The sequence below is a fragment of the Peromyscus maniculatus genome, chromosome 11, assembly GCF_049852395.1.
Source record: "Peromyscus maniculatus bairdii isolate BWxNUB_F1_BW_parent chromosome 11, HU_Pman_BW_mat_3.1, whole genome shotgun sequence".
In the NCBI taxonomy this organism is placed as follows: Eukaryota; Metazoa; Chordata; class Mammalia; order Rodentia; family Cricetidae; genus Peromyscus; species Peromyscus maniculatus.
This window is the reverse complement of record NC_134862.1, coordinates 90,393,010-90,415,877: the sequence shown is the minus strand read 5'-3', so window position 1 is coordinate 90,415,877 and position 22,868 is coordinate 90,393,010. Positions and strand designations below refer to the sequence as shown.

At 41.2% G+C, this 22,868-nt stretch overlaps 1 protein-coding gene across 4 annotated transcripts in view; it reads right to left on the bottom strand.

Moving 5' to 3' along the window:
- Dnah14 (dynein axonemal heavy chain 14) overlaps positions 1-22,868 on the bottom strand; it is a 226,721-nt gene that overhangs the window by 126,102 nt on the left and 77,751 nt on the right. For all 4 annotated transcript variants that reach the window (XR_013043464.1, XM_042258740.2, XM_076548104.1 and 1 more), the window contains exons 27-34: positions 21,490-21,577; positions 15,442-15,695; positions 9,423-9,654; positions 8,854-8,907; positions 7,337-7,482; positions 4,885-4,953; positions 3,227-3,413; positions 2,229-2,305 (exon numbers count right to left, since the gene is read on the bottom strand). Coding sequence is in view for 3 of the 4 variants with exons in the window: in XM_042258740.2 (XP_042114674.1) it covers positions 2,229-2,305; positions 3,227-3,413; positions 4,885-4,953; positions 7,337-7,482; positions 8,854-8,907; positions 9,423-9,654; positions 15,442-15,695; positions 21,490-21,577 (1,107 nt within the window). In the remaining variant the exon portion in view is untranslated. The remainder of the gene's footprint in view (positions 1-2,228; positions 2,306-3,226; positions 3,414-4,884; positions 4,954-7,336; positions 7,483-8,853; positions 8,908-9,422; positions 9,655-15,441; positions 15,696-21,489; positions 21,578-22,868) is intronic.

Below are 22,868 nucleotides of genomic sequence, written 5' to 3'. Positions count from 1 at the left end.
AGAAGGCCCAAGACTCAGGCTCTAACACTGGGAGAAGAGTCTTCTCTACTCCAAGAATATAAAAGACGATTTGCTCCTTCTAACAGTTTTACATTTGAGGTTTGTTTACATTTAAATCCCTCAATTATTTTAGAGTTTGTCTTGGCAAATGCTGTGGATCATGACTCCCACTTGACCTTTCTGCAGGTGGTGGCTAGTTTCCCACACCAAGCATCGAACAATCTAGTCTTGGTGATAGGTTTATGATACACTCCATGTCCCAGGCATACCGTCCTGGTGATAGGTTTATGATACAGTCCATGTCCCAGGCATACCGTCCTGGTGATAGGTTTATGATACAGTCTATGTCCCAGGCATACCGTCCTGCTTCCTGACTTGCTACACTATTTCAATACTTTGTCCACTGACAGCCAGTGCCACATGTTCAATTGGTGAAGTTTTGCAACATAGCTTAATCCTTAGTAAGGTACTTCTCCTTAATTTATCTTGCTTTTCAATATTTTAAAACTACTTTTGTTTATTTTTCCATGTGAATTTTAGAATCAGTTTGTCTAAAAACTAATAATAATAATAACAACAATAATAAACCTTTGCTTATCCTCAGATTACAGACACATTCAACATTCCTGGCCTTTTACGTGGGTGCTGGGGATTTGAACATGTGTCCCCATGTTTGTGGAACAAGAATTCACATACCCACCAAGCTGCCTCCTTAGTCTCCCGTTTGCTATTCTTAATATCTCCTTTCATAAATTAAAACTGGATATTTAAACTTTTATGATATTTGTAAGATGTTTTATGTTACAAGTGCTTTTTATTTCAGTTATTCACATTTGAATTTCACCGTGCAGTCTTGTTAGCTTCAGGAATACCCCCAGGTACTGAAGTCTGTGGATGTTCAAGCCCTTTACATAAAATGTTGTATTTGTTTATCGTCTACACAGTCTTTCCATGTACTTTGAACCATCTCTAGATCATTTAGATTGCCTAAAACGACACTAATTCTGTATGGCTAGCAATGCTCCATTGATTGCAGAATGATGATAACAAAAAGGGCGTGCCTGTTTCGTGCAGGTATGATTTTATCTTTCTCATTATTTCTCTTCTAGATGGGCCCTTCATTTCTCTTTATGTTTTATTACACATAAGTAGCACATGTCTTCTAAAGAATAGGCTCCACTGAGGATCAGGAATCCATGGCTCATTTTTGTTCTATGGATGCCAGTAAGTACCTGTCAGTCTATCTTACTGGGGTGCTCTGGTATCTTCCTGGTTTTGTTTGCTGCTGGTAGACATGTAAATAGCACAACAGGTGGCAATTGAAGTTGTAGGTGTCAGCCTACCAGAAGAAAACTCTCTGATGGGTAAACCTCATTGAGCAAGGCCACAAGGCTGCAGACTCTGGAGTGTCTTGCTTCTGTTGTCCCTCTACATGCTTGCTGCTACAATCTTTCCCTGGTATCTCGCATAGTGTGAATGGATGTAGGGAGTCCTCCGCTGCTTGTATTGTAGTGTGTTTATCTCATGAATACATTGCAATCTACTGGGCATTTTTATCTGTGGATTTTCAAGAAGATGATTCCTCTCTAAGCTGTACTGTCTAATTCATAATAATAATGATAGTCTATACAGAATTTTGATGAATATAAATACAAAGAAAGGTTACACAGTCAGAGCCTATGAGTTCTCCCTAAGGAGCTGCTTTAGATTACAGCCCAAGATAGATGATAAAGTAATTGATTCTTTCTTTATAACTACAATTTGCAGCCTGTCAACAAAAGAGTTGGCTGAGAAAATATGCTCCTTGCTTGCTCATGACAAGTTACTTAGATATATTGCATGTGAGTTGTTGAGATGACTGTTTTAGGGAGATTAAAAAAAAAACATGTCTTTACCTAAAATCATTCACTTGAGAAATGGAATGTAACCCCTTTGTGATGCCTGCATTGCCTGAAAGAGTTTGTTGGGGTATTTAAACAGTACAGGGAGAGAGAACAGGGGATAAAAAAAAAGGGAACCATCAATAGTGTGTGAATGTCTTCATTCCCAAACCCCTCAGATAGAAAAACAATGCTCTGATGCCGTGGATTTCTTTCAAACCCTGAGCTGCCTGAAGGCTGGTTCCCTCAGGCAGCAATAATAGCTTGCCTTATTTAAAATTCTACTAATTATTTATCCAGCAGTACGTAACTCTCTGAACCTAACATTAAATTCAAATTTCAACTGACCATTTACACTCCCGCTTCTTCTTTTCTGCCATTATTAAAACTGTCTTCAAGGTCTTCATGCCAAAATCATAATGCTCCTAAAATATAGTATTCAATATCTGAGTTACTATAGTTCTCAAGGAAAAATAGAACCACTTAAAACAGTCACATACATATGCACATTAATAACCATCTATCTCTAAAAGGAGACGTCTGTACGAATCCAGAAACCTCAACTCTACCTCCAATGCTCTTATTTCTCTTCTAAGCTGATGCTCCTGAAAGTCCTTGAGAGTCCCTTCGCCTCATGTCCTGAGCCTCTCCCTCTTCTTCCCCCTCTCTCTCCTTCCCTCCCTCCCTCCTCCTCCCTCCCTTTAGAGTTTTACTGCGTTATCCAGCCTTGAACTCTTGGACTCACACTTGGACCCACTGTTAGCCTCTCCAGGACTGAGGACTACAGCCATGCACTACTGAACTCTTTCTTAAAGGGGAGGGTGGCAAGTGTTAACATACAGCACCTGAGTTGCCCTGTCTGAGAACTAGGAAGGGAAGCTGGGAGAATAATAAGAGGAGAGGGTGACTTTGGAGAAAATGTGGTTTGCTGTCCAAACCATTTTAGGTTAGAAACAAATACCCAGACCCCAGAATGATTCTCAAAGAGTGTGGGGCTCAAATCTGCCACACCAGGAAGCGAGCTTGCAAGTGCCGTGCTCAGCTGTGCACTGAACACACACGGTCAGGCTGAGTGCTTGTTTTCCCACAAGTCCTCCCAGTCACTGAGATGTACACATTGCTGGAGAACACTGATCCAGAGGCTGACATCCACGAGCCGAGAGAGCAGGTGCGGTGTGAAGTTATCATATATGGCACCACTTTCTCCAGACCTTTGAGTAAAGGCCTAGGACCATGGATGCACAGCCACTTTGAAGACAGCAATTCCTGTTTTACGGTGGGCCTGGGCCTTTCTGTAACCAGCTTCATGCTTTATATTAAATATCTAGAGGGAGGCAGATCCTCACCTGCTTTGAAAGCTGCTTGTCAGCTAAACTGTAAAGGTTAACGAGCTTTCCAGACAGCGATCTTGAAGATTTGAAGCCAAATGAGAACAGAATGACTTCAATGATCAATGTGTACTGGGGCAGCATCATTGCCACTGGGCGAAACAGAGACTTTAAGTTACCCGGGAGCTCAGCTCGACCACTGTATCTAAAGAGGAAAAGAAAAACAGTAATAATAAAAACAACAATAAAAATCCAACTGTGCTTTCCTTTTTTTCAAAATTGAAACTATATTACTTTACCCCTAAATGATTCTATTGGCTTTCTGTGTGACCCTTATGTGAAAATCAGTTTACAAGGTGGTTTTTACCTTTCATCCCATGCTGGTCTAGCATATGTCCTGTGTCTCACTGTATGGCTCACCTCATCTCAGCTCCTTCTGATTCCTTGGACCAATGCAGCACTTGTTTAGATGTCTGATGAACCTAGCCTTAAGTCAGAGGCCTAGTGTAATCACCCATACAGACAGGGTAGAGATGTTAGATCTGTTCATAAAAAGAGGCAGCTGTGGGGCTGTGTCAGCTCCACAATATGGAACTCATATTTGGCACAATATGAGTGCTCAGAACCTGTGGCTGGACAGGGGTCAGCCCTACACACTATGGAACTGACTCCTACAACCTTACACTTATAGAGCAGTACATTTCGACCATCAGCAGAGAAGCTACTTTTACAGGAGATGGGGATGAGCACAGACTCACAACTTGTCAAGCTGAAGAGGACAGGAGACTGCAGAGTCCTCGGACATCAGTGTCATATCATCCCCCCTCCCCCCCCCCCCCCCCCCCGCCACTTCCAACACTCCCTGGGGAAGAGTGGGTGGAAAGATTGCTAGACACAGAAGTGATAGGTAACTATAATGAAGCGGCGGTGTTTTACAAGATACTCAGGACACAGAAGGTAAAAGCCATCTTTTCAACTCATTTTCAGGTAAGTGTCACAGAGAAAGTCAACAGAATTCTTTCTGGGAGAAAGTATACCATTTCAAGATTGAGAAACTCTACACAATGGGGCGGTTGAACATGACCTCCCAATGGTTGGGACATCATGAATGTCTAAAACTTGTTTAAGATAAAACCAAACAAAACCCCATCATGGACAGGGGAGTCGGGCACTGAGTCTCATCCCTATTGGAAGAAGTACTGATAATTGATATTTGCAGGGGGCGGGGGGCAGGAGGGGGCATTTATTTTCTTTAACAGTGTGACCTCTGGTAGGCTGACCCTACTCCATTGGACAGCCACACACCCAAGAGTCCATAGGTAGCACTAACTGGATTTGATTTTTTTCTAAAACGAGGACACAAAGTTATATGGGTACAGAGTGGGGGGGGCAGGAGGAGGGAGGACAGGGGAATCCGTGGTGGATATGTAAAATTAAATTAAATTATAAAATAAAAAGAAAGTAAAAAAAAAAAGAATGAGGGGTGGATCTGGGAGGAGCTAGGCTGAAGAGTGAATATTATTGAAATACAATTATGAAATTCTCAAAGAATTAGTTAAAAAAAGATTCTGGAGAGTGAATGATAGATACACAGTCTTGGACAACTCCACCCAGAGCTAAGGTTAAAGAAACGGATTTCAGTCTGTGTATATTCTGTTAGACTCCTGACCGCTTACCTGGGGTTCATGGTGATGAACACTGCACATGACATATTGATCCGTACTTCTTTACCATCCAGGAGAAACCTAGAAGACAGTGAAGTGTTCATCATTAAAATCACTCCTCTAAGCCAGGTGGTGGTGGCGCACACCTTTAATCCCAGCACTTGGAGGCAGAGGCAAGTGGATCTCTGAGTTCAAGGCCAGACTGGTCTACAGAGTGAGTTCTAAGACAGCCAGGGCTACACAGAGAAACCCTGTCTTGAAAAACAAAAACAAAATCACTCCTCTAGGCCAAAGGGTATTAAAACTATAACAAATCAGAGGATTTTCTTAAGACTTTATTATACTTAAATCCAAATAAGCATACTAAAAACAACAATAACAGAGAGGAGACTGGGGCCCATTTTGAGCCAATGTTGACTTCTGCTGGGATTCAGGTATATTTGATTTTATCTAAAAGACATCTGAGAAGCTTTTGGGCCTGGATGGTAGAAGGCACCATCAGACAAAATGACCCACACAGGGAAGAGACCCTGGAATGTGGTGATATTGTGTTCCTCAAAATATTGTACACCCTAATAAACTTATCTGGGGTCAGAGAACAGAACAGCCATAATATTAAACATAGAGGTAGTAGCACACACCTTTAATCCTAGCATTCCAGAGGCAGAGATCCATCTGGATCTCTGTGAGTTCAAAGCCACACTGGAGACAGCCAGGCATAGTGACTCACACCTTTAATCCCAGGAAGTGATGGCAGAAAGAAGAAAGGTATATAAGGCATGAGAACCAGAAACTAGGGCTGGTTAAGCTTTTAGGCTTTTAGCAGCAGTTCAGCTGAGATCCATTCCGGATGAGGACTCAGAGGCTTCCAGTCTGAGGAAACAGGATCAGCTGAGAAGCTGGTGAGGTGAGGAAGCTGTGGCTTGTTCTGCTCTTCTGTACTTCCAGCATTCACCCCAATTCCTGGCTCCAGGTTTGTTTTTATTAATAAGACCCTTTAAGATTCATGTAACGCGCCAGGCGGTGGTGGCGCACGCCTTTAATCCCAGCACTTGGGAGGCAGAGGCAGGCAGATCTTTGTGAATTTGAGGCCAGCCTGGTCTACAGAGTGAGATCCAGGAAAGGCACAAAGCTACACAGAGAAACCCTGTCTTGAAAAACAACAACAACAAAAAAAAACCCAAAACAACAACAACAACAAAAAACAAAAAAAAAAAAATTGAAAAGATTCATGTTACACTGGAAGACCACAATGAGCTGGGTCTGGAAGACTCACTAGAACACAGTAGCTGACCACAGAGCTCCTGCTCAGAACACAGCTCACTTCCAGCCTCCCTTCGCCAGCTGAAACAGTGGGACCAGGGCGAGAGAGATGGCTCAGCACTGGCTGCTCTTCCTGCAGACCCAGGTTTGGTTCCCCACACCCACACGGTGGCTCAACCATCTGTAACTCCAGTGTGAGGGTATCCGATGTCTGTGGTACATAGACACACATGTAGGCAAAACACCCACAAAATAATAAAATCTCAAAAATTAAAAAAAAAAAATATTTGGATGGCTGCGAGACAGATGCTTTGTCAAAACCACTGGTATCCCGTCAGTGGCACCACGGGCAGAGACAAGGGCAGGAACTTCTGGGGTGACTTCTTACCAAAGAGGATGGTTTAAACACAAGAGGCAGACAACCAGGACACAGCTGGACAGAGGTTAAGACCCAGAAGAGGGTGGTAAAATGGGGGTTCCCGTGCCCCCACCTGTAGCCATGGACCTGTAAGCCCTGGTAACACTAACAGTATGAAATCCATCAGAGTAAAGTTAGCAGCTGTCAGCATGAGTTAGATATCTTCTATTTCTGAATGTCTATCTGTGTCCCTGAAGCCAGGAATGTGAGCGTCTACGTGTGTTGGAAGGGAAAACGTGTTTATTATTCATAAACAACAGTAGCCCTGACATACATACATACATACATTTTATTGTGGTTTTTTAAAAGAAACACCTTGGTTTAGAATGGTGAGGCGGGCTTCAGGAGAACAGCCAGTATTTTTGTTTTGAAATGGGTGTAGAATTAAAGAAAAACAAATCTATGCAGAATTAAGGAAAATATCCATAACTCTTGTTTGATTTCTCTAAGTGTAATATCTGAAGATGAAGGAGATTCTAAGATAGAAAGAAAATGTGAACTGGAGTGTATCTGCTTCAAGGGCTGGTGGCTCCAGGCTCCTCCAAAGTGTGAAAGGAGGGTGGGGACCTCTAAACTGGCATTCAAACTGAGACTAGATATATTCCACATAATTCACTAGGAACATTCAAGGCAAGTGTCATTCATTTTCCTGCATGCTAAGCAAACCAAACCAAACGAAAACCCAAAGACTCCAGCACTTATTTAAGAAAAGGACTTGGCACTAATTAAACAGTCGACATGTATGGGATTTCCACCCCAAGGATGTAATCCGAGAACACATACCTCACAGAATAGCTGTCTTTTGCAACCTTGATGCTTAGCAGCTGCGAGGAGATGACAGAGAGCACCTCTATATCTATTCGGTTGAATTCATCGAAACAACACCAAGCTCCCGATTGAACCAACCCTAAGAATAATTTGCCAATTATCTTGAAAAAAAAAAAAAAAGGATCGATTACAGAAACCATAAAGGTGAACATTTCCATTTCCACCTGGCTACTAAATTCTGTGTATTCTTTTCACCTTACCCAAACGAAGTAAACATCTTTTGCAATTTTCTCTCCATAGAAAGTTTATCAGTTGCTTAGACTCTAGGTGAGTTCACTGCTGTTTCTTTCAAAAGCTTAAACACAAACAGCAAGCTCCTGTGCCCCAGGACCACTGGCAGGTGATAGCCATCTGCACACAAAGCTATTCAGGTCTCAGAGCTGCAGCCTAGTGGTGTCTTTATGACCATACTGCAGTAGGTAGGGGTCAAGTGTCAAGGCAGATATCCTTCTCTGGAGTGGACAGACTCCTTGTAGTTTAGCTTGGGCTATAGGTGAGGCCAATGGTGGCAGGGGTTGAGGGTGAGGGTGAGGGGTTTGGAGGTGGGGGTCAGGGGGTAGAAGGGCAGGGGTAGGGAAGTGAGGGGGTTAGGGGGTAGGGGGTTGGGAAGCTTGAAAGCCGGTGTTGTTAAAACACCTTTGTATTAAGCGTCAATGTTCCGTTCACCAGGGGATATTCTAAGCTCTAATCAACATGTAAAACAAGTTGCAGAGCCGGCATGTGGCTCAGCTACGGAGCACTTGCTCAGACAGGCACCTGGGTCAGTTCCCGGCAGCAGGATACAAAGCCCCATCTGTAGTGCTGTGAGACTTGAAGTTCAATTTGTAACAGATACATAGGGGAACATGAAATTTTAATACAAATATTTCAAGATTTTTATTAGATACATCTAAGGCAATTATTATTATTTTTATAATTGTTTTTCATGTTAAAACACTGTAGCCTCTTTGAGTTTATTAATTACCTTTTCAGTAAATGAATGTTCAGGGTAAGGAACATTTGTATTGTTTTGGTTTTTGTTTTCTTGAGACAGGATTGCTCTGTGCAGCCCTGGCTGGCCTGGAATTTGCTCTCTAGACCAGGCTGGTCTCAAACTCACAGACATCCACCTGCCTCTGTCTTCTTAGTGCTGGGATTAAAGACATTTCCCACCACGCCAACATGAACATTTGTATTTGTATTACTAAAGCACAACTATGTGCTTTGTGCGTGTGAGATTTTGTTTAAAAAGAATCCCACTGTCATAAAAATTGAGAATTATTGCTTTAAGAAATTCAGTTGAACCATTTAAAAGAAAAGTTAAAACATATTTTAACTCTCAATTAGGTTCTAGACTTCCATTCTTTATTCATTACAATAACTAGTATTTGTACTCTTACCAATACATTTTTTGTATTTTTCTTAGTTTTTTTCATTCCTCAATGAATTACTTTACATGCACTTTTTTTTGAGTATATACGCTTAAGCTTTACCTTATAATCCAAATCTTCAAAACAATTGAAGACCACACAATGTTTACCATAGTTCTGGAAAACAAAATACTGTTTTAATATAGTTCTTGAGTTATACCATAAAATAAAGATGTTTAAACTGCCAGAGTAAGAAAAATATTTCTATTAAGCTTTTGAGAAAAAATTTAAAGTTAAAAAAAAAAATGAGTTAGGTACCAAGTTCAGAGATCCACAGAACTAACATGATATGCATGCCATTAACTGCTGTAGGAGAGTTGATTAATTTCCAGAGCTTCCGGTCATGATTTACACAACACCAAAACCAAGATGCCAATAGAGCAGAGTGAGAAACGATTGCTTCCCTCCCCCCACACTATTTACCGGTCAGCTCGTACAGTAATAGTCCAGGTAAGCGCAAAGATGACTGGCTAAGTAAGACCTTTCACCTGTCAGATATTCAAAATTTAATTGATGGAGTGCATCGTGTACTGAATGTGTTGGCAAATACGATGAACATTTTATTGTCGGGAACAGGGTAAACAAGATACAGTGGAAGCCTGTGTGACGCTCCGGTTACAGCGGCTACTTACTTTTGCTAGGTCTTTAACGGTCTCCGTTTTCCCTACACCTGCTGGTCCAGCAGCGCAGCCGCCCAGGTTGAAGTAGAGTGCTGCTGTCAGAGTCAGCCAGCACCGTTCTGTGAGGGGCGTGATGACCAGGCGTGGCGCACAGCCCAGGTACTCATAGCCATAAACAAAGTTGATGTTTCCTTGAGATACGTAACACAGCTTTTGCTTTTTATTCCATTTATAGTTCAAATGTCTGAAAGCAATACTCATATATTATTTGAGAAAAAACATTTTTTACATATAGAAACATCATCATTTTATAACAATTTAAACAGAACCATAACCCCTTGTGTTAAGAAGCAGTAATTAAAAATCTCCCCAAAAGTGAGCCCAGGTCCAGAAAGAGTCAGTGTAGAATTCTATCGGACTTTCAAAGAGGAAATAATGCCAGTACTCTTCAAATTATTCCATAAAATAGAAACTGAAGGAATATTTCCAAATTCTTTTTATGAAGCCCCTATTGCCTTGATAGAAAATCCATACATAGATTAAATAATAAAGAAAATTGTAGGCCAATACCCCTTACCAACATAGATGCAAAAAATTCTCAATAAAATATGTGCAAACCAAATTGTGGTGGTATTGTGTTCCCCAATATGTTGTGCACCCTAATAAACTTATCTGGGGTCAAAGAACAGAACAACCACTAGATACAGAGGCTAGAAAATGGTGGCATTCACACCTTTAATCCTAGCATTCCAGAGGCAGAAATCCTTCTGGATCTCTGTGAGTTCAATGCCACAATGGAAACAGCCAGGGGTGGTGACTATCACCTTTAATCCCAAGAAGTGAGCCTTTAATCCCAGGGAGTGATGGCAGAAAGCAGAAAGATATATAAGGTGTGAAGACCAGAACGAGAAGCTTTTAGCTGGCTAAGCTTTCAGGCTTTGGAGCAGCACAGTTCAACTGAGACCCATTCGGATGAGGACACAGAGGCTTCCAGTCTGAGGAAACAGGATCAGCTGAGGAACTGGTGAGGTAAGGTAGCTGTGGCTTGTTCTGCTTCTCTGATCTTCCAGCATTCACCCCAATAGCTGGCTCCAGGTTTGTTTTTATTAATAAGACCTTTTAAGATTCATGCTATACCAAACTGATCAAACTTACTTCATTCTGGAGACATAGGGACAGTGCAATATGCTTAAATCAATAAACAAAGTCTACCAAATAAATGGGTAAAGAGAAGCAAAGGAGTAGGCTGGGAGAGAACGCCTTTAGTGCTAGCACTTGAGAGCAGAGCTAGGCCAGTATCTGAGTTCCAGGACAGCCAGGGCTACACAGAGAAACCCTGTCTTGAAAAACTAATATAACAAAACAAAACAGAATACAAAAACAAACAAACAAACAAAAACAGATAAAAACATACGCAAAAAAAAAACAAACCCACACAATCATTCATTAGATGCAAAGATTCCTTGTCAAGATCTAATACTTCTTCATGGTAAAAGTCCTAGAGAGACTAGAAATGCAAAGGATATACTTCAACATAATAGGGTCAGTTATATCAAGCCCACATCCACCATCTTCCTAAAGGGAGAAAAACTCAAGCATTTCCACTAAAACCAGGAACAAGACAAGGTTGTCCACTCTCTCCATACCTACTCAATATAGCACTTGAAGTCTTAGCTAGAGCAATAAGACAACTGAAGGGGATCAAAGGGATACACACAGGAGAGGTAGAAGTTAAAAAAAAATCCCTATTTGTAGATGATATAATTGTATACGTAAAAGACCACAAAAACTCCACCAGGAAATGTCTACAGCTGATAAACACTTTCAGCAAATAGCAGTATACAAAATTAACACACAAAACCCAGTAGCCTTCCTATATATAAATGACAGACTGAGAAAGAAATCAGGGAAACATCATGTTTCACAATAGCCTCAAAAACATCTTGGGATAACTCTAACCAAGTGTGAAAGACTTCTATAAGAAAAACTTTAAGACATTGAAGAAAGAAACTGAAGAAGATATCAGAAGTTAGAAAGATTCCTCCATGCTCATGGATAAGCAGGATTAATATTGTAAAAACTAAAGGCAATCCTCAAATATTCCTCAAATTATTCTGAAAAATAGAAATGAAAGAACATTTCCAAATACTTTTTTTTGAAGCTACAATTAACCCTGTTTTTTTGTGTTAATATTATACTCTGCTACTTTGAGGAGTGTTTTATCAGCTGTAGAAGTTTCCTGGTGGCATCTTTAGGGCCTTTTATGCATAAAATCATAAAAGAAATACATAGATTTCACTGTAATCATCATAAAAATTCCAATATAATCCTTCACAGAAATAGAAAACAAACAAATAAACAACAACAACAACAAAACAACCTTCAACTTCATTTGGAAATCCAAAATCCCAGGACAGCTAAAGCAATCCTGAAAAATAAAAGAACTTCTATTATTACCTCCAATTTCTAGTCGTACTTTAGAGCTATGGTAATAAAAACTGATGATATTGGCATAAAAACAGACACTTTGATCAATGGAATAGAATTGAAGACACAGAGTAAATCTACACACGCACACACACTTGATTGACAAAGAAGCCAAAATTACACACTAGAGAAAAGCTAGCATTTTCAACAAATGGTGCTGGTCAAATTGATGGCTGCATGCAGAATTAAAATAGATCCATATCTATCACCCTGCAATTCCAAATGGATCAAGGCCAGATGCCCTGAATCTGATAGAATTGACAATAAGGCATTCACATGAGCTCATTGGCACAGGAAGGGACTTTCTGAACAGGACACAGATAGCACAGGCACTAAAGCCAACAGTTACTAAATAAGACCCCATGAAGCTAAAAGGCTTCTATATAGCAAAGGATCATTATTTGAGCAAAGTGGTAGGCCTACAGAATGGGGAAAAACTTTATCAATTACACATCTGCCAGAATAGGCAAAGAGCTAAAACACAAATGAACGAACAATAATGATGAGAAAAAATAACTCATTTAAAAATGGGATATAGAACTAAACAGCAAGTTCTTAAAAGATGAAACACAAATGAGGGAGAAATGCTTTTAAAAATGTTCAAAATCCCTAGCCATCAAGGAAATACAAATTAAAACTACCTTGAGATTTCATCTTACTCCTGTCAGAATGGGCAAGATTAATAAAACAAATGACAGCAGATGCTGGTGAGGCTGTGGGAAAAGGGGAAAACTCATTTACCGCTTGTGGGAGTGCAAACTGGTACGGTTGATAGGCACTGAAGAAACTTGTTATGGAGTTTGCTTACAATATGGAAAAAGCTAGCCATTTGAGCAAGAAACTGTTCTTGCCTGGACTGCTTGACAGTATGTTGTATAACCTGGACATTCAGGACCTATAGAAAAGTGACCACTGAACTTTGCCAAAACAAGGTGGGATGGTCCTTTAGGTTCCTGCATCACAGAAGAAACTGCCAGACATTCTGTAGGACACAGAGAAAAGTGACTGATGAATTTTGTCAATAGGCAGAACAGACCTTCAAATTTCCTGCTTCACTGAAAAGTCTGCCAGATACTCTAGGCCTATAGGCTGAAGATGGATGGCCCAGTGTTACAAAAGAACTTTGGATGACTGTCCAGAAAGCCAGATGTCTCTCTCATTTCTAGAAGTATGGCAGTTGCTTGCAATGCACTTCCTGTTTACTCAGATAATATATCCTTCTGGGGTCTTTGATGGAGCTGAAGACTAGATAGTTATAATTATAGTTTTCCTTAGTCATAATAAAAGATAAATTAGATATAAAACTTTAGACTCACAAAAATAGGATAGATATAGAATATTTTCTTTAATTTTGCCTAATACAACTAGACTAGATATTGTGACTGTAATTCTTGATAACTGTTTCATTATATATAATTTTACTATGTTAAAATGAAAACCTTCCTTTTTGATTAGACAAAAAAGGGGAAATGCTATGGGACAGTCTTTCTGTGTGCTGTGAACATATGTTGCTACTATTAGTTAATAAAAAAAAACGCTGCTTTGGCCTATGGTAAGGCAGGATAAGAGCCAGGTGGGAAATCCAAGCAGAGAGACAGGAAGAATGGCAGAGTCAGGGCAGACAGCATCCAGCAAGGAACAGATGTCAACAGACTGGTAATGCCATGGCCATGTGGCAAAATATAGATGAATAGAAATGGATTAATTTAAGATGTCAGAGCTAGCTAGCAATAAGCCTGAGCCATAGACAAAATAGTTTGTAATTAATAATAAGCCTCTATTCATTTATTTGGGACCAAGAGGCCGTGGGACAGAGGAAAACTTCCGGCTACATATGGAAGTTTTACTATGTAAATTAGTGTGGCATTTCCTCAAAAAAGCTAAAAATTCATCTACTACAAGATCCAGCTACACCACATTTGGGTATGTTTTTCAAAGGAGCCTACAACTTACTACAGAGATACTTTGTCATCTATGTCCTTATCAGAGAAGTTTCTTCTTTGGGTAGATGGTAATTAACACAGAGACTCACAACTAGACAATGTATAAAGAGAGAGTGAGAGACTTTGGAGCACTCAGCCCTACATTCGATGGCTTTATCAAACCCCTCACTTTAAGGCTTGCGATCTAGGTAGAAGAAGCAGTAGACAGATTGTAGGGACCAGAGGTGGTGAGTGACTCCCAGGAAACTGTCTTCCAGACACAACAGGCTTTATACATATATGAACTCACAGAGACTGTGACATCATACACAGACCTGCACGGGTCCAAATCCAGACAAAACCCCAGTACTGAGAAGGGCAAGTGGATACAAAGTCCTGCCCCTAACCAAGAACCTATTTGTGATTACCTCTAAGAAAGGGAAAATCAGTTTTTTCCAATGGAATTACACTGGGTATATCAACAACATTCTAGGGCACAGGAGTAATTGGCCAACACAAAACAAAGTCCATACTTTTGTGTGCTTTTTGTTTATTAATTTTTTGTCTTACTGTTTTTTGTTTTTCTGTTTTGAATTTTGCTTTTTTTTGAGAGGGGGGAGAGTGAGAGAGAGAGAGAACATCAAGTTAGGTAGGTAGGGAAGTGGGGAAGATCTAGGGGAAGGCAAAGAATATGATTAAAATATAGTGTATAAAAATAACAAGGCAAGCAAAAAAACCAAAGTATTAAAATAAGGGGAAAGTTTACTCATGACTGTATTAGATATTAGAAACCACAAGTTACAAACTTATGATAATCTAGTAATCTTGACTTTACATCTTTTACAGTTTAGCGTTGTTTTGCTTTTGAACACAAGCAGAAGCCGACAAAATCCAGACTCACTAGGAGCCTTGTGGCCATTTGGCGCCCCTTTGAATGTCCCTTCTCTCATTACACTTAGAATTTATACTGTGAGGTAGTTGTTTGTATGTCATTATTCACACCTCTAAATCCCTTCTGGAACAGCAGAGCAGGTTATGAAGACATTAACCGAGTTGATTTTCAAAATAAAATTTAAGATAAAAGCAGTTTAAAACTATTTGTATGCTGCCACTTTGCAAACTCCTAGATGAGAGAACACATTACTGTAGGTAAAACCCGAAAGCCTTCTCACTTAATCTGAGAGACCTGTGCTGAGTCTTGCCTCCGCAGGAGCAGCAGCTCTTTCTCTACGCCTTCGCTAACTCACTTCAAGAGGCAGCAGGAGTTTCTGAGTTGGCTATGAATGTTCTTCTCTTTCTTTTATCTTTACATTGGTAGCACAGGGGGAGAAGAAGCACCCGGGACACCTCTCATCACTACTGCTGAGACCTGTTCCTGGGCTTAGCGACAACAGACCAAACACACATACCATATGGAAGAACACCATCATTGGGGGAAGACAAGGCACGGAGAAACAAGGGAGGGGAGGAAGAGGACCAAGGAAGCAGGGGGAAGACCGTGATGCTTAGGGGAGCAAAACATCCTTCAAGTGCAAAAGGAGATGGACACAGTTTGCAGCAGAGAACCTAGCGGTCTATATGTGAGAAGCTGTTGTATGTAGTTGTAGTTTTCAGCCACTGACCTCGTCCATTCGAAGTCCTCTGCACTGGAGATGTTCTTAGCCAGCAGATCTGTCACGACGTCTCTGCAGTGAACAGAGATGGTCAGCACAGCCGCCAGCATGGCTTTCGTGCGCAAGTTGCTGGTATTCAGTGTGACCAGCACGGCCAAGTTGTTCATCTGACCCAGCAAATTTTTATGAACTGCTTCTAGCTTTTCTCTTGAATTAGAGCTTATAAGACCTTTCACACAGTCATTATAAAACATGATCTGGCTCTGGAAAAAAAGAGAGGGAGACACATGTTAATAGATGCATACAGTTTTGTTTTTTAATTAAAATGTTTCCATGAATTTAATGTTACAGATCTATAGGGTGATTTGTGTGTAAAGGAAAACACATAAAGCTTTGAAAGCTGAAGGCTGAATTCTGATGGATGCTTATGACTATATTTTTTAAATCTTATATTTTAAAAATTTGCTGTATTTTTCATGGCTTCATGTATGTACATAGTGAATTACATACACGTCACCTCCCAGTCCCCTCTCTCCCCATCCTTTCCTGCTGAAGTCCCCCCTCTTCCTCCAAAACCCCATCCTGCTTTCACGTTTGTGTGCCTGTGGGTCCCACTGGATTTACTTAGGGCTGCTTGCGTGGGGAAATGGCGGAGTGCTCAGCCCTAAGCGGGTCATCCACATCACCCCCTCCACGGCTCAGGGAACGTCAAGGAAGGAGGAGAGATCATGCAGGAGCCGGAAGGGAGGTGTGCTGTAACAAAAAGTCTTCTGAGCGTGACCTGGCCCTCGCACTCATCAACTCACTGCATAAGAGCCCACGAGACTGGGCTCATGAACCTTTCATCCCGAGGGGAAGGGGGAAGGGCTCACAAGGCCCCGTCCCTCCCCGAGGGACTCCTGACAGTCAATGGTGGGTTCAGGAAAGGGTGTCACTTTCCTCAGCAGTATATGTAGCTTGTGGTCCACGCTCCAGGAAATAAACCTTACATTCCTAATACATGATCACCACATAATGATCTGAGCACATTAACAATGATGGAAAACCCAAGATTAACTTAGTGTTGTCTTCTCCACTAAAGTAATGCTCCCAGCACAGAGTGTGTATCGTTGTAGTTTTAAAAATGATGTAACTTCTATTATCTGACTCATCTGTCACACTCTTTCTCCCCAGACATATGAGAGCTGTGCAAAGAGGCTGGGATAAGGTCAGGTGACTGTGGAGATTAAAGGCAGGCAGGCAGGCATCAGGAAAGCTTCTGAGTTTGGAAAATCAGGTCGATTGTGACTTCAGTGTCTTTTGGAAGAGGGTCGTATTTGGATAAGGGGGCATCATGAACTCACTTTGCGCTATGCTGAATTTAAAGTGCTTAAAAACATCAATAGAGCTATACAGATATGTAATTGGGAATAATTAGCATAGAGGCGATACATATTGTAGTGATCGATTTGCAGGTTAGAGGGTAGGTGGTAGAAGCCTGGTGCATCCATCCACATCCCTTTTAGCACACAACAGAAACTAACTTTAAAAAAAGTGTTTCTTTAATTTTGTAAGTTTATAACATAATTACGGCATTTCCCCCTCCCCGTCCTACCTCCAAACTCCCCATATACCCCTCCTTGCTCTATTTCATTCACGGTCTCTCTCTTTTTTTCATTAGTTGTTGTTACATACATACATGTATATTCATATATATTCCTAAATACAAAAATACAGTCTGCTCAATCTGTATGCTGTTACTTGTACATTTCCAGGGCTGACCACTTGATACTGAACAATCAGTTGTTGTGCTCTTCCCTGGGGAAGACTATTTAGAAACTTCATAATCAGCAGATTGCTGTGGAATGTCTCTCTGTACGCTGTGAATATGTGTGGCTCCCACTGGATAATAAATAAAGCTGCACTGGCCTATGGCAGGGCATGATGGAGCCAGGTGGGAAAATCCAAAAGAGATCACGAGAGAAGAAGGGTGGAGGTGAAGAGACGAGCCACTGCCCAAGGAGCAACAAGATGCCAGCAGACTGGAAACCGCCACGGCCGTAAGGCAACATACAGATTAATAGAAATGGGTTAAGATAAAAGAGCTAGTAGCAAAAATCTGAAGCCATAGGCCATACAGTTTGTATTTAATATAAGCCTCTGAATTATTGTTTTATAAGTGGCTGTGGGACTGTGGGGCCAGATAAGACCAGAGAAACTTCCGGCTACCGCAGCTCAGTGATTGGCTGGAGAAGGGGGATTGGGAAACAGGCAGGAAAAACAACTAAACAGTCAAGATTTCCACAGCCCACAGGGTGGTTAATGGATTACAGCCTCCAGCGAGAACATCCACGGTGAGGGAATACCGTGGATCATATTTAAAATTTTTCCACTTATATACTTATGTCAGAGCATGGTCCAGGAACAGAGCCATGCCAGGAGAATTCACTTGTGAGAACATTCCAAGAAAACAAGACAAGAGTCTTGTGACCTCTGTTTCTTCAAAACACAGAATTGTTCTTAGAATGTTTCTTCATGTTCCTCTCCAGGTATAGTGGATAAGAGTGAATTTACTTCACACTACTCATTTTCGCTTGTGCTGATATTCAATTAAATGTTTAAACTACTCTTTATTTTCTCTGTGGGAAAACATGTTTTTTCCACATGTGGCTTGTCCTTGTGGTTGTATACAGCTTGAACTCCTGAGGACTTTACTCTTAACCCTCAAAGTATAAATTGTCTGGGGCTCTACAGTCAGTTATTGCATGAGACTTTAGTCTGCCCCCTTTTATTGGCTTCATTCTCCAAGGTCCCTCCACCTCTAGAATGGTGACACACTTATTTATAGAGGAATTACTAATTGCTATATCATGGACAAATCTATACAGAAAATCTCTTTGTGGCCAATATATAGAGCTATCTCTCAAAAATATCTTTTTATGTTTATTCAGAGACAACTCTCTGTGGAGGTTCAAGAGAACTAAATTCAAGTGAGCTGTAAATTGCACCCTGAGGTGAGAAATAAGCCATAGGTAAGGTAGATGGAGGTGGGGGAACCTGGGCAAAAGTACATTCAATGACTGAAGATAAAAGCCTACTCTAGAGTCATTCTAAGAGCAGAATGCAGCGTGCTGCTCACTGTTAAGCACACTTGGGCCACCAGAAACCTGGGAAAGAGCTTCTCTTAAGGCAAATCAGACTATTTGAATTTGTCAAACTACAGAAATGTATAGAACCTCCTATAATTTTGTCTCCTTTGTATAAACACCAGCCTTTCAACTTAAGACCTAGCATTTACTTAGTCAAGAGGAGAGCAAAATGTCTGTTTACAGCCCTAGGTGACCTTAATGAAGACTTGAAAATTGTGGTGGGTCAGGCAAAGTAGAAAACGGGGACTTATTTTTAAATAAGAGAACTATAGGTCAAGTATGCTTTCTGCGATACTTAGTGGTTGCTATGGCAAAGGCTTCCTCTCTCCAGATAAACCAGTATCCAAGGTTCACACTGACCCTAATGACTGACAAGTAATATAGTTTGAGACTGTGTTAGTGACATTGGTCATGGTTGCAGGAATTTGATCACACTGTGAACCCCTAGATTACATGATTTATTGGAAAAATCTAGTTCTAGCTGTGGTGTGGCTCAGCCCTAGCACACATCTTTAATTCAAGAGCTTTCTGCTTGAATATTGTAAACATGATTAAATAAAATCAACCAGAAGTCAAGAGGTGGAGCAAGCAGCCAGCTGACAGGAAGTGAACACAGCATTATTTTTTTTAAAAAAAGCATATAGGGAGTCAGGAGAATGGAGAGAGAGACACACAGAAAGTGGAGGGGAGGGACCTGGAGTGAGAGAGGACTTGATTGACATAGTAGGAGAGAAGGGGCTTCTGGGATGATGGTGGAAGAGGATGGCCAGCTGGGTGCTTGCTCTGCCTCTCTGAGCTGGCATCTAGTTCCAGAGCCTTTATTGGCAAAATGGGATGATTGAGATTTTTTTTAAAAAACAACACTTGTCATGACAAAATGCCTGACAAGAAGCCACTTAATAAGGAAGGATTTGCCTTGGTTCATGGTCTGAGGGTTCATGGTCTGAGGGTTCATGGTCTGAGGGCATGGCTGTCATGTCAGGAAAAAGCACAGTGTGGGAGGGGTGACAGCTCTTGGCCGTGGGGGTCAGGAACAAGAGGCTGCTTGCTCTCGGACAGACAGAGAAAGAACAAGGACCAGCTTCCTCTAGGCAGGCACCCAGCACCTCCAGCTGGGACCAAGTAGTGTGGTGGGAACATTTCCCATACACACCGCAACACAGATCTCTAAATTAGGACCACCCTCTTTTCTTAGGACCGTTTGCTTTTTCTAGTAAAAGATCAAAGAAACAAATGAAAAGTCATCTTCTCGACTCCACGCTAATCTCCTGCTTCCTGCTCTGCCCACCTCACGCCTTCACAGTCTTTGCCGTGGGCTCATCTTTCATCAATTCCCCAAATATTATTCCCCTTGGGGTTTCTCTGTCTTCTCTTATTTCACACACTCTGCTGAGGGAGATTTCAAAATTTCTTAGAACAACTGAAAATTTTGGTTTCCTTAGTATCATGTTTTCTAATTTTCCTTCTTAAAAAATTTTCCTTTTAAAAAATTTGTTTCTGAGCCGGGCGGTGGTGGCGCACACCTTTAATCCCAGCACTCGGGAGGCAGAGCCAGGCGGATCTCTGTGAGTTCGAGGCCAGCCTGGGCTACCAAGTGAGTTCCAGGAAAGGCGCAAAGCTACACAGAGAAACCCTGTCTCGAAAAACCAAAAAAAAAAAAAAAATTTGTTTCTGTGTGTATGTATGTGCCTGCATATACGTAAGTGCACCACGTGCATGCAGGAGTCACAGGGGATTTTAAGAGGTGTCTGAGTCCCTGGACTTCACTTACAGAAAATTGTGAGCTACCACGTGGGTGCTGGGAACTGAACCTGGGTCCTCTGCCACGGCAGCCAGTGAGTGCTCTTGACCGCCGATCCAACACTGAGATCCTTTCTCTCTTTTAACCTCAGGAAAAGCAATACACTTACCACTAACAAATACTCAGTCTAACAGCTTTCTACAAAGTTGTTCACGCCCTAACCCCCAGAACCTGTCAAGATGTTGAGAGGCAGGGCAGATGTGACTGAGAGCCTTGAGATGGAGAGATTACTCTGGGCTATCAGTGTCACATGCTTCCTTATGACTAGACTTCTTCTTGTCTCTGAGCAGGAGGCACAACTGTAGATGGCTGGCTGGGGATGAGTTGAGATACAACATGACCAGCCTTGAAGATGGAGAAAGAGGCCATAAACTGAAGTATGCTGGTGGCCTGCTCTCCAGGAGCTGGTGGAGGCCAGGAATTGGAACCCCCCTCACACCATCCAAGAGCCTCCACACATACCTGAGGACAACCTGAGCTCAGCAGGGAGTCCTGTACTGTTCTTCTAACCCACAGGTCTTTAAGATAACAAATTTAATAGTTTTTTGTTTTGTTTTGTTTTGTTTTTTGGTTTTTCGAGACAGGGTTTCTCTGCGTAGCTTTCTGCCTTTCCTGGAGCTCACTTGGTAGCCTAGGCTGGCCTTGAACTCACAGAGATCCGCCTGGCTCTGCCTCCCGAGTGCTGGGATTAAAGGTGTGCGCCACCACCGCCCGGCCAAATTTAATAGTTTTAAAGCCACCAAATTTGAGTAACTTGTAATGGTAACAACAAAAATGTGTATAGTGCAATAGAGTGACACTTTTAAGACGATAATTCATGGGTTATTCTCATTTCATATTATAAACTGAAGATTTTTGAACTTTAAGAAGGTGAAGGAATTATAGAATGAATACCTGTTCATGCATTATAGAATGAATTTATCAACCACCAATTTTCTATAATAATTTTACTGTGTTTATATCATTTATGTATCTATAAATACATTTATCTTAATTTTAAATACATTTCAAAATAACCAGGATGTATCAGTACCCGTCATAGTAACTCATTTTTCATATTTTTACTTTCTTAGCACTGCAACCACATACTAATTCCTCTCTTTATAGTTCAAGGTGGCATCAACTCACCACAGTCAGGACCACTTGTCCTGGATGTGACAATACCCAATTAGAAAAAGTCTTGCGGCTCCAGTCTTCAATACCTTGACTTAAAAATCTATAAACCGAGAAATACATTTATATTATCGATACATGCTCATTGATGATGCCACTTAATGATGAATCATTAATACTGCTGATGTTTTAATCTGAACATGTGTCCATGAGTCGTGCACATTCTTTAAGCTTCTCTTTACCTGTCAGTATCTGGATTGGTAGAAATATATTTTGGCTTAAGAGAAGACATATAGTAGCTTTGAATTACAATGTTATCAAGGGTAAAAAGCTAAAAAGTCTGTGTTCAAAAATAATTTTTACATGGGGGCATTACATCCCTTGGTTTCTGCCACATCACCTATCACCCAGGATAGAAACAGAGGTAAGGGAAAGACATTCACAATGACTTCATGTAAATGGCAATCATCAGCTGTGTTCTAGAAACCTTGTACTGCTTCTCCGAGGATTAGTAAATATGAAAACTCAAATAGCTTTTCCATAAAGAGAGAGGAAGAACATGCAGTTGGGTGGGAGGGAGGTGGGGGAAGAGCTGGGAGGGGAAAGAATATGATTAAAATATGTTGTGTGAAAAAAGTTTTTAATAAAAAATTAGAAATGTAATACAACTATTCTAGTCAAATTAGTTTTAGAAGTTTGTACTCCGGGATGCTTTCTTCCCTGTACGTAGGTGGCAATAACAGATTAAGGTCCAGCAAGGAGACTGTTGGAAACACTAAGCCAGGGCTGTCGCTCAGCAGTGCCTGCCTAGTGCGCACAGGGCCCCAGGTTCTGTCTCCAGCAATGCTCTGACCTCCGGTCTGAACTGACTCAACAATGTGAGGAGTAAAAGTACGACAGAAACACTAAGTGGTGAGCCTGTTTTTTGAAAGCAGGCTGGAGTTGGCTTGAGTTCAGATCCTGCCCATGTTTGAGGCCCAGGAAAACACACACACACACACACACACACACACACACACACACACACACACACACACATCTGAACAGAGCAGCCTTGGTGGTATCCATGATTATGTACACAGACTAGTATTTGCACTTCAAAAACAATGAGTTTTTTTCATCACTCATACATCATGCTCTATTAAAATCCACTCCATGTGTTTCTCTGAATATTTCATTTACATGGATAGCTATCCAAGCTTTATACACACATCCCAACACACACACACACACACACACACACACACACACACACACAAACATATACACACTCCCACACCCCAAACACATATAGAATACATACAACACCCACACAACACCCACATACACAACAGTCAAACAACATACACAACACACATACAACACATATATACATAATACACATACAACACAAA